We start from the raw sequence: 11,731 nt of genomic DNA, 5'->3' as shown, positions 1-11,731 counted from the left end.
GAGGCAGATGACCTCTATAATTGTGTTTTATAAATCACAGCGGTAACTTTCAGTGTCGGTCAAAATCTATGAGCAATTTTGCCTGGTTTTATCCCCCACTCTCTCATTCAGCTTTTCCAGGAATGTTTGACCCCACCGTGAACTAGAACATCACTTATCAGCGGCGGAATTACATCGCTAAATAACTTGGGAAAGTGCCTACCTGGTGTACGTATGGACGAATTTTTGAAGTTTCTCGAATTTCGACTGGCGTTCTTCAGGATCCAAAGTAAGGGCCTTGAAAATTGCCTCGGACATTTCTGTCTTGTTAGCAGGATGGAAACAAATGCTTCCCTCTCGCATAAACGAGGCAGCACCAGCAAACTCAGATAGAATGAGAACTCCATGCCTTTTCTCCTGACAGGCCACATATTCGAAAGAGACCAGGTTCATTCCATCGCGAGTTGAAGTGAGCAAACATGCATCGGCGATCGAGTATAGTGCGGCCAGTTCATTGAAAGGGACTGATCGATGCATGTACAGCAATGGAGTCCCGTCAGGCGTGGCTTTTTGGTCAGCTTGTCCATATTTCTAGTACTTCGAATTGCATCTCGAGACATACAGTGTTTCCCGTTGATCTTGCCGGCCAAGGTACTTAGCTCGGTTTCTAATTCCTGATACTCCTTGACATCCTCACGACTGGGCACTGCGACCTGAATGAGAACTACCTTGTTCCGCAGCTCTGGATGGTCATCTAGGAAGGAATCAAAGCCTTTCAATTTCTGCGTGAGGCCTTTGATGTGATCTAGCCGGTCGACACCAACAATGACAGTCATACCCCTATACTTCTCCTTCAACGTCTTGATCCTATTCTCGACCTCGGGGTTTTTCAATGTATCGGTGAACTTCTGCGGATCAATTCCAACAATGAACTTGCCGATACAGACCAGCCGGTTCTTATACTGTATTTGGTTTTGAATTTCCGTGCGGGCGTTGCTATAGATATGTCAGTTTTGCTCTTGGACTATGCAGACCACTCACAGCAAATTCCCACAAGTCTCGATGAAATTTTGCTTATACTCATCCGTATGAAAGCCAATCAGATCACTGGCTAGCAAGCCCTCAATCAGATGCTTGCGAACAGGAAGGGCCCTCCAAAAGTCACCGGCCGGGAATGGTGTGTGCAATGAGAATCCAATTGCGCAAGACTTGCCCTGCTGCTCTAGTCGGGAGCGTAACAATTCCGGGAGAAGCATCAGGTGGTAATCATGAACCCAGACCAATTTCCCGGTATCAGCAGCATCGGCGATTTGATCGGCGAAAAGTTCATTGACCCGTTTATAGGCCTGCCAGGGCCCATCGTCGAATGTCACACCTGACTGGTAGTGCAGGATAGGCCATAGCATGCAGTCTATGGCCAGGGTCAGCACCTCCTTTACTACTGTGAAGCCACTCACTTGAAAATCCGTTATAATGTTCATGTGCAAGATGACTGTCCAGAAAGATGGGACAGGCATCATATTCCGCCAAGCTTTGTGATACCTGTTCTCTGTCCGCAGGGTCTTTCACTTCGATCCCCGGCCAACCGAACCATTTGAACTTAGTGGATTTCAATCCGGATAATGCTGTGACTAGTCCTCCACTGGAGATTGATGATTGATAACCCCCATCAACCTTTTTGACAGATACGGGAAGTCGGTTGGAAACCACAATCAAAGTTTTGTTCTTGTCGATGGACATGATGACCATATAGAAGATCAGGTATGGCAGGCAGTAAAAGATAAAATATGTTACGGGGTATCCATGCCGGACGTTGTCTAAGTAATGTAGCCAAAAGCCGACATCTGGAGGAGATTTCCGTCGCCTCTTGCCTCTATGGCAATGGCAAATCTACGTCACTATGAATATTCTAGCATGCTGGAATTTACATGTGTAGTAAATATTTACGGAGAGGAATTGGAAATGAGAATGAGGTTTGTGGAGTTCACTTTCCCTATGGATTAAGTTTGAATCACATCGGAGCTAAAAAGTCTAGAAAGTCTAGAAGGATAAACATGTATCGTTAGCTTCAAATGTTTAGTGGGGCCCAAATTCAACCGACTATTAACAGAGATCGCATTTAGCCGGAATTTCGAGGATAATTGTCAGATTGAGATCCCATGATTCAATCAAGATCGCATGATCAATTGGAGGTTAAAAATGGCATTTAAACGTTCCATCCAAATGTTCCAAACAATGTTAGTGAAATTAACCTGAATCGTGCCAAGTGAGCGGGACAATTGACATCATGCGGACTGATCCTCCCCGCAACTCGTAGTTCACTTGCCAGGATAAATTCATTTATCCCCCACCTTCACCACTTTCACATATAAACCGATTCATCCCTGATTTCTTTTTCTCGCGGGTTAGCGACATTCTGATTTCAAGTGCTTAACATGGCGTCTCAATCCCCCCTCTACATCGGGTTTGACCTATCAACCCAACAACTAAAGGGTCTGGTAGTCAACTCCGAGCTAAAGGTCGTCTATATCGCCAAATTCGATTTCGATGCCGATTCAACCGGCTTCCCAATTAAGAAGGGTGTCCTCACAAATGAAGCCGAGCATGAAGTGTTCGCCCCGGTCGCATTGTGGCTACAGGCCCTTGATACCGTGTTGGAGAACCTCCGCAAACAAGGGCTAGACTTCAGTCGCATCAAGGGTATCAGCGGGGCAGGACAACAGCATGGGAGTGTTTACTGGGGTCGCGAGGCGGAATCACTTCTTCAAAACCTGGATCCGGAGAAGTCGTTGGAGCAACAGCTCCCGCCCGCTTTCTCCCACCCATACAGCCCCAATTGGCAAGATTCAAGCACCCAGAAGGAGTGTGATGAGTTTGATGCGATCCTGGGTGGACCAGAGGAGCTCGCTCTAGCTACCGGAAGCAAGGCGCATCACGTAAGTCTCCCGGTCAGCTTTGTTGTGGACAGCTAATGACATCATAAAGAGATTCACCGGTCCCCAGGTCCTTCGATTCACGAGAAAATACCCCGAGGTCTACCAGAAAACAACTCGCATCTCCCTCGTCTCATCCTTCCTTGCGTCGCTCTTCCTCGGCCATGTCGCCCCCTTCGATATCTCGGACGTGTGCGGCATGAACCTGTGGAACATCAAGAAGGGCGCATACGATGACCGTCTCCTACAGCTTTGCGCCGGTGAATTCGGAGTCGAAGACCTGAAGAAAAAGCTCGGCAATGTCCCTGAGGATGGCGGACTACATTTGGGAACTGTCCACTCATACTATATCAAGCGGTACGGCTTCAGTCCCGACTGCACGGTGATCCCGGCGACCGGCGACAACCCAGCAACGATTCTCGCTTTGCCCCTTCGGCCTTCAGACGCCATGGTATCCTTGGGTACTTCCACAACCTTCCTGATGTCCACTCCGAACTACAAGCCCGATCCTGCCACGCACTTCTTCAACCACCCAACCACCGCCGGCCTCTACATGTTTATGCTTTGTTACAAGAACGGAGGACTCGCGCGGGAACATGTTCGTGACGCGATCAACGAAGGTCTGAAAGATACCGCGGAGGAGCCCTGGGCCATCTTCGACAAGCTTGCGTTGACTGCGCCTGCACTGGGACAAGCGATCGCAACCGAGCCAATGAAGATGGGCCTCTTCTTCCCACGGCCAGAGATTGTACCCAACATCCACTCAGGACAGTGGCGGTTCACCTATGACCCGAAGAATGAAACCCTGACCGAGACGACGGAAGGATGGACTGTTCCTCAGGACGAGGCCCGAGCCATTATTGAGAGTCAGATGCTCTCACTCCGACTCCGCTCTAAAGGCTTGACACAAAGCCCTGGAAATGGGCTTCCGGCCCAACCACGACGGGTGTACCTCGTCGGTGGTGGATCCAAGAACAAGGCAATTGCCAAGATTGCTGGTGAGGTTCTCGGTGGCGCCGAGGGTGTTTATAAGCTCGATATTGGAGACAATGCCTGTGCGCTTGGCGCAGCATACAAAGCGGTATGGGGCATCGAGAAAGAGCCTGGTCAGACCTTTGAAGACCTCATTGGTCAACGATGGAATGAGGATGAGTTTGTTGAGAAGATTGCGGATGGATATCAGGCTGGCGTCTATGAGCAGTATGGCATGGCTGTTGAAGGATTTGCGAAGATGGAAAACCAAATCCTGCAGCAAGTGCGAACTCGGAAATAAGAAGCCGGTAGAAGCGTCAATGAAAGCCAAAGATTAGAATTTAATTCTAAAGATCTGCAAATTCAATCCTGACTATACTAGAGGTTGGAGCAAACTCTCTTTAAACCAGGGCGAGTGAGATAAGTCGAGTATTAACGCTTCAGCATAGCTGATCTGCGGACCGCGGCTTGCACCTGAAGTTCACATGAGCCGAGACTAGATTCATCACTTTCATGTGGATTCCAAGTTCTTAATGCCGCTTTTTAGGTTCTTTAGTTCCTGGGGAAATGTATACATGCGGGGAAACCAGACTTCATTTAACTTAGTTTGTACCCCGTACTCCCCATTTGATTCCCAAACATTTGAATACAGAATTTACAATGTCTCGCTCTTCAAGTTCATCAGAGGATGAAAAGGCCGGAACTCTACCAGATTCCCAACATGAATCCAACACCGATTCCAGCCGCCTCCACGCCCTCGAGCAACTAGAGATCCTCCCCCAAATCCTTCAAGAAGGAATCCTATTCGCCGGTTCCGGCGCAGCCCTTCTCCTCCAAGCAGCGATGCCCGAAATCCGCAAAAAAGAAAGCAAAAATGAAAATGAAAACCCACAGGATCTAGCTACAGAACTCCTCGACGCCCTTCAAGCCCACATAAGCTACACCTCAACTCTAGTCTTCGGCACCCGCGCCGAACGCAAAGCTCTCCTAGAACTGTTACACAATGAAGCCACCAGTCTAAGCGGACGTAACAACCGATTCGCCGACCACCCACCTCTCCAACTCTGGATGGCCGCAACGTTGTACGCCACCGCAACAGACTTCTACCAACGCGTCTACGGCCGAGTCAACTACCAAACAGCCCAACAAGGCTACTCCGAGTTTACACTATTAATAAACTGCCTCGGTATACCAACAGGTACCTGGCCCGAGACCAGGCAGAAGTTCTGGTCGTACTGGGATGATCAAGTAGGAAAGTTAGTTGTGTCGCCTGATGCGGCGCGGTTTGCGAGGGATTTGAGGGAGAGTACTGATATGCCGAAGTGGGTGCAGAGGATTAAACCGTTTTGGCGCGTTGTTACTATTGAGATGTTGCCGCCGAGGTTGAGAGAGGCTTATGGGCTGAGGTCGACAAGGACTACGAGGACTTTGTATAGGACTTGGATGGGGTTCTCGGTGGCTGTTTATCCGGCTATGCCTAGTAAGGTGCGGGCTTATCCGTTGAGGTATTATCAGGATAGACTCAGAGAGAAGTTGAATGTAGCTTGATGCTGGTTCTGTTCTTCATGAAACGCCTGCCAAATGAGATACGCTTTGTGATAAGAGTTTTCCAGTCTGTTGAGAATTACTTAAATGTATGTGCATGCATAATTATATCTTTAAATCATAATTCCTATCTGTTTGCATATACTGTAACTCACTATCTCCTATCTTTGGTGGGAAACAGAAATAATTTTCAGGCAGCAAGTGAGCTTGGGTACTAGAAACTTTGCCGAGATAGTTACATCCCAGCGTAGGCAGAGGAGACCCATATCATCACCTTCACGCTATTCAGCGGCAATATAAATGTGCCTCGGGTGGAACTGTAGTACCTGTATGTGCAACCATCCTGTCTTGATTTCTAACGAAGTACCCCTGCATTTCTGTGACATCAGTGATGAAGCCTCAAGCAGCAACTGCTTTAAGAAAAGGAGAAAGTCTTTTATTCCACCAATCTTGACTTTCAAAGCTGTCTTCCATTGATTGAAACGAGATCAATAAGATCAACTCACATATTCAAATTGATTGAATTGCATTCAGACAATATCTTATGCCCAGTAAGCGCGAATGAGCTAACAACAGCCTAAAGAGGCCTGAGGAATAGTCATGGCAATGTCGCACAAGATTACATTGTTCTATCAAATCCTTCCGAAAAGAGGGGTCCAGACATATATCACCTTCATCAATACCATGAAGTTGAAACCAGAGAATAAACCCCTTACATCGTCACTGAGCGCAGACTTGAAAGTCCAGTCATTGGGAACCCTAAAATGTCATCCAACTCCGCCCAAGCATCTTCTCAGGCGGACCAGGTCCTCCGAGACGGATATTCGAGAATCTACCAGAACCACTCAGTCCTGCTGACTGGAAGCACTGGCTCTCTAGGGGGATGTCTTTTGTATAAACTAGCATTACAGCTACCCACACGAAATATATACGCCTTAATCCGCGGAACGCCTGAACAAGCAATTGCAAAATGGAAGAAGTCTATGCCGAGCCACATCCAAGCCATCCTCGCCTCAAAGAAAGTGGAATTCGTGATTGGCAACATCCGATCACCAGACTTCGGTCTCCAACCAGCCGTCCTCCAAGAACTACAAGAGAAAATCACCCTGGTCATCCACGCGGCAGCAAAAATAACCCTCGACGCAAGTCCCCGGGACGCATTCGAGAACAACTGCCTCCCAGCCCTAGAGCTCGCCCGCATAGTCTCCCGATTCCGCCGACTAAAGCTTCTCGTTCAGGTATCAACCGCATACGTGAATAGCTTCCTCCCCGACGGCCCAGTCCTAGAGAAACTGTACAACCTTTCCAACGAAGATGCCGAAGCAGAACTAGCATCCGTCCTATCCCTCGACAAGTCACCACGCACGGCAATTTTCTCATCCAGCTATGCCCAAGCCAAGTATGTAATGGAGCGAGTCATCCTCCAGCGGTACCCTTTACTCCCCATTCTAATTCTTCGTCCAACAATCTTCGGTCAGGCTATCCGGGACCCATACCCACTCTACGGACTGGAAAATTCAACACCCATGAACAAGTTCTTCCAACTCTTCATGGAAGACCGAGGCGCATCACAGATCTGGCACTCTGCAGAAGGATATAAAACCGGCGCGAATATAATCGACGAGATACCTGTTGACTTTGTCGCGAACGCATGTCTTCTACATGCTGCAGCTCGCACGACGGGAATAATACAAGTGGGATCAGAACTTTACGAGCCGCTTACCTTTGACGGGTACTTGAATATTGTGCTCAGTAATGCCCCACCGGCGATCCGGAAGGAACTTCCTGAGATTATTTTCACGGAGGATAGGGATGTACCGCAGTGCTTCTTGGCGGAAATGGTGCAGATTGCGTCGAGGAACTGGCTGTTTGATTGTGGGAGGTCTTATTGGTTGAAGCAGGTTGGTGGGCCGTTGAGTATGCGGGCTTGTAAGTCTGAGGTGGATAGTCTGAATCATAAGCGGATACATCGGATCTATGGGCGGAGGCTCGAGAAGGCTCGTATGTGATATGTGTGATTTTCGGATATGGGTTGGAAAGATTTGTGTTTGACTTTGTTTGTGGTTGATATTGATGATTTTTTTGCAGTGACTTGATAGCTTTGACCTGCATCAATGGATGTTTTAATTTGCAATCTTCTAAGCTTTGACAAATAAATGGGATATTCCAAATAAAGAATGAAAAGATGCCGCATGTATATTTATTATGCCAATGACAACTTCGGAAGACTTTAAATGTTACGCATAAGCAAACTGACCACAAGCGATATATCAATCCGTCATCTCAACTGTCGCAGCCGGTCGCTATACGAACTATATCTCAAACATCTTGGATAGATATTTAGCATATTTTGAGTAGATCTAGGTATTAGATTGAGATTCATATCTTGGTACTAGCATCTATGGAGTTAATTGCCCTTCACCAAGCGAACAGCAGAATATGGAAGAGCGCAAACCACCTGCCAAAACATCCACAGAAAATCCACCATGGGTCCATTGGTATATTCCAATTCACGAGGCACGATCTCCGCCGCAGTCAGAACAGTATTCACAAGTGGTGCTGGGTAGTTCTGGCGGAGATACTCAATCATGAGGTCATGGCCATTTGTGATACCGCCTGTTTTGCATAGCCAGGTCAGTCAAAGATAGATAGATAAGAGCTAAAATTGAAATCGAATAGATAATATTACTCACCACACATCCAAAGGTTGCCATCTTTCGTAACGCGCACCGTGTCATCCCAAATCGTGACATCGGGGAAGTTCTTCCTCAGCTCCGGAATTAAAAACCGCGGCGCAGTGACTACTCTGCCTTTTGTTAGACCCGCGTGCGCAACTACCAATGCCCCAGTACAGATACTGAGGATTGTCACGTTTGCGGCATCGTGCTTTTGTAGGAACTCGAGGTACTCCTTTGCCGGCGGCATGCGCTTAGGTGGTGGCCCGGGAAGATAGATCAAGTCGAGTTTACCTGGTGCCACTTCTGCATCGTCTAGTGAATGCGTGATAGGAATTGAGGTTTGTGATGTGAGATCACGGCTTCCTGTTGGTCCGTCTAAGGCGATATAGGAGATCTTGCAAGGCCGGCCGAGGTCTATGATGGGTTTGGGAACTCCCAATTCCGTGAGATACTCCGGGCACGTCATGAACAAAAGGTCAATGGCTGCTAAATCGAGGAGCTGGACAATGTCCACAAGTAGAATACCGACATGGATTGTCTGGGAAGTCATTGTGGTATTTATTTTAGAGAGTTGAAGAAGTGAAGAAGGTCAAAGTAAACTCTTGTAAAAGATAAAGATATGAGAAGCAATGGAAAAAAAGAGGTTTTGGGTCTATCTTTTCAATTTTCCATCTTTAATCTGATTCAATGAAGTCGACACTTTCTACCCCGCACCTTTTCCTTTCTAGCCCAGGTCCATTATAGATTAATGAAGGAATTTGATAAACGATGTCAGCGAGGTGCCCCTCCCGCGGTCAGCGGATAAAAATAATCTGCGCAATTATGCGCAAATACATCAAAAAAGTACAGAAATACGATAACTAGACTAGGCGTGATACATGGATCCGAACAGTCGTCACACATGCACAACAGGGTTTTATATTCCACCGATGCCATTCAGTGACTCAGCAAGTACGCTTCAGTCTAGTCGTCCAAACATTGCATAATCATAGGCAGGACTAAGGTAACCTGCATATCCTCCAAATCCAGCGGAGACACTGATAGATCTTCATCTGCTCGCTGTATGAAGTTGAAAGTGCGCCACTCACCCATGAAACACTTCAGTTGAAACAATTAAGGTCACCCTGCCTGATGTACTTATGTAGAGTCTGTTAACAATCTGAGATGCTGATGTGCCACAATGTGGTGCATAACCCAGGTTACAGTTACATATTCGCCAAGTTTTAAATCGGATGATCGATGGCAAAGTATTGGCAGAGGACAAGGAGATCTGGGTGGATCGGAAGTTCTGCAGTGTAATCAAGGCTTCCGGTCCAGCCGATGTAATCTAGTCCAGCCCAGCCCTCTTGTACTCGGTACTCGGACTTTTTTGCGGCCCTTGACTGAACATTTCTTCAATGAAGTACGGAGATAGCTGCTGAGTTACTTCAAGACTGGAGTAATTTAGCAAATTGCAGTTGAAGCTATATAGTCCGTGGTCAAAGGAACCAGTTGACGACAATGCGGGACGGAACAACCCGCTCGCCGGAACATTCATGTCGGACCACCACAAAGCAGTCCGACTATACACCAATCTCCGACTTGTACTCGATATTTCAGGCTTCTCCGCTAGACTCTGAAATATGAGTAATGCGGTAGGAGCTGCATGGCAAATCCCATGCTCGGGGTTCAGATCCTCGAGCATCTTGTCGACCTTCCGCTCTCAATGTCGCGATCTTCGCCTACACCTACAGCCGAGCTTACACAGTAACGTGCGCTGGTCTAGCTCCGTGAGCTCTTTTACTCAAATTGGACGACCCCTGATTTCATCTTCTCCGCCTCGATACTCCTCGGCCCCTTCTTATTGGACCAGAAACAAAAGAACTCTGGCTCGCAAACCTACCCGAAAAGCATCCGACCCGTCAACAGGCGCAATTGTCGCCTCCGAGGCCGAGATTAAAGCTGTCTTCCCCCATTCGCAAATATCTACCAAATTGGCCAACCGCACCCTGGCAGTCTTGCATGCGCGGAGGTTAGAGGGTACCCTGGATCTAGATCTTCCCAAGGAGATCACCCGGGCTGTAACTCAACCACAGCTTGACACTGCTTTGGAATGGTTACGGCAGAAATACCCAATCGATGAAGATGCCGCGATTCTAGCTCGAATTGAACGGGAAGAGCGACAGGCGGAGGAGAAATTGGTGCGCCGCGCCGAGGAGCTTGGTCTTTACAAGCCACAGAGCGGTTCATACGGGGCTGAACTCGGCGAGGAAAACTCGGTCTATGGAAAGAGTGTCCTCAAAGAGGTACGCGAGAAGAACGAGAAACGCTTGCTGGGCGAAAAGGAACGCAAGCGCCAAGAATGGTTGGCAGGTGAACACGAAGAGCAGGAGCGACTCCAACGCCAAATCGAAGGCAGCAAGGAGTTGCAGCAATACCAGGAATCGGCTTTGATGGCGGGTAGGTTTTAAAATCATTTTCTTGAACCATCACACTGACATCTTTAGCGCGTCCGCGGGCGGACCCCAACGAACGGCCGTACCTTGCTTGGGTCCAAAAGCATCACATTGCGGGGACACATAACCAGGCTGATGCTGTGAATATCACGACGGTATGTATGGTGTAGATCTATATTAGATGTGCTGTGTTTAACTTCTTGCTTCATTTCAGCCCCAGCGGCTGTTGTCGTCTATCCTGTTCACTGTCGCTGTCCTCGGCCTCTGCTTTGCATTTTCCCAGACCTACGAGGCGCCAGCAAGAAAGGATCGTCTATGGCCCAACGTTCCTCCGGCTGCGGCAACTGTAGGCGCTATCATCGGTGCCAATGTGGCCGTCACATTGATGTGGAAATACGTTCCACCCTCATGGCGACTGCTGAATCGCTTCTTCATTATTGTTCCCTTTTATCCCAGTGCGCTTAGCATGATTGGTAGCACATTCAGCCATCAAACGTGGAGACACCTTACCACGAATATGCTGGTACTAGGTCTCATGGGAACCCGAGGTAAAGACCCTTCTGTCCTTTGCTGAATACCAAACTTACCATGTTTAGTTCATGATGAGCTCGGTCGTGGGAACTTCTTGGCCATCTACTTCGCCTCTGGCGCGGTAGGATCTTTGGTGTCCTTATCTCGCAGCGTCTTACTGGGAGCTCTCGCCACTACCTCTCTAGGTGCCAGTGCAGCTACCAGTGGAATTGTTGCCGCATGGTGCATGTACCACTTTGAGTATGTAAATCGTGCCAGATGTTTACGATTGCCAAACTAACTCTCCTCTAGCGACAAAATCACCATGTGGATTCTACCCCATCAATTACGAGAGATCCTCTGGACCCAGGGCTGGATATTCCTCGCCTGCATTGTTGGCACCGAGGTGTTGAGTATGATGACTCCAGCTCGCTTCCTCCAGGTCTTCCCCTTATCCAGACTCGCCAAAATGGACCACGCTGCCCATCTTGGTGGTTACTTCGTTGGTACTAGTTGTGGTTATGTTCTCACACAAAGGAAGAAGGAGAAGAAAATTCGAGAGTCGAAGTGGCTTGAGAACCTTGTCCGGTAAGGACCTGTATATCTGTATATTAGATCGCTATTAAATGATCATTCGCAATGTATAAAGTGAGGCTCATGAAGTATATTTTTACCTAAA

General features: G+C 48.0%; 6 protein-coding genes across 6 annotated transcripts; 4 read left to right on the top strand and 2 right to left on the bottom strand.

The window, feature by feature from the left end:
- Positions 1–198: 198 nt before the first annotated feature.
- Positions 199–1,499, bottom strand: N7520_003154 (trehalose-6-phosphate synthase; the record flags this gene model as incomplete). The annotated part of the gene is made up of 3 exons (XM_057137089.1): positions 199–545; positions 602–975; positions 1,021–1,499. 3 exons carry the CDS (start codon positions 1,497–1,499, stop codon positions 199–201), a joined length of 1,200 nt encoding a protein of 399 aa, XP_056999775.1.
- A 915-nt stretch (positions 1,500–2,414) lies between these two features.
- On the top strand, positions 2,415–4,185 carry N7520_003153 (xylulokinase; the record flags this gene model as incomplete). The annotated part of the gene is made up of 2 exons (XM_057137088.1): positions 2,415–2,915; positions 2,965–4,185. 2 exons carry the CDS (start codon positions 2,415–2,417, stop codon positions 4,183–4,185), a joined length of 1,722 nt encoding a protein of 573 aa, XP_056999774.1.
- A 359-nt stretch (positions 4,186–4,544) lies between these two features.
- On the top strand, positions 4,545–5,432 carry N7520_003152 (oxygenase MpaB family protein; the record flags this gene model as incomplete). Its single annotated transcript, XM_057137087.1, has 1 exon — positions 4,545–5,432. The coding sequence occupies one exon, from the start codon at positions 4,545–4,547 to the stop codon at positions 5,430–5,432; it is 888 nt and encodes a 295-aa protein (XP_056999773.1).
- A 761-nt stretch (positions 5,433–6,193) lies between these two features.
- Positions 6,194–7,438, top strand: N7520_003151 (uncharacterized protein; the record flags this gene model as incomplete). The annotated part of the gene is made up of 1 exon (XM_057137086.1): positions 6,194–7,438. The coding sequence occupies one exon, from the start codon at positions 6,194–6,196 to the stop codon at positions 7,436–7,438; it is 1,245 nt and encodes a 414-aa protein (XP_056999772.1).
- Positions 7,439–7,836: 398 nt separating this feature from the next.
- N7520_003150 (uncharacterized protein) lies at positions 7,837–8,657 on the bottom strand (the record flags this gene model as incomplete). Its single annotated transcript, XM_057137085.1, has 2 exons — positions 7,837–8,045; positions 8,123–8,657. 2 exons carry the CDS (start codon positions 8,655–8,657, stop codon positions 7,837–7,839), a joined length of 744 nt encoding a protein of 247 aa, XP_056999771.1.
- Positions 8,658–9,729: 1,072 nt separating this feature from the next.
- N7520_003149 (rhomboid protease PCP1) lies at positions 9,730–11,644 on the top strand (the record flags this gene model as incomplete). Its single annotated transcript, XM_057137084.1, has 5 exons — positions 9,730–10,546; positions 10,594–10,697; positions 10,763–10,997; positions 11,139–11,313; positions 11,365–11,644. 5 exons carry the CDS (start codon positions 9,730–9,732, stop codon positions 11,642–11,644), a joined length of 1,611 nt encoding a protein of 536 aa, XP_056999770.1.
- Between the last annotated feature and the right edge of the window lie 87 nt (positions 11,645–11,731).

This window comes from Penicillium odoratum, assembly GCF_028828045.1.
Source record: "Penicillium odoratum strain IBT 22623 chromosome Unknown utg000002l_segment0_segment0, whole genome shotgun sequence".
Taxonomy (NCBI): domain Eukaryota; kingdom Fungi; phylum Ascomycota; class Eurotiomycetes; order Eurotiales; family Aspergillaceae; genus Penicillium; species Penicillium odoratum.
The sequence above is the reverse complement of the archived record's forward strand: the minus strand, read 5'-3'. Positions and strand labels throughout refer to the sequence as shown.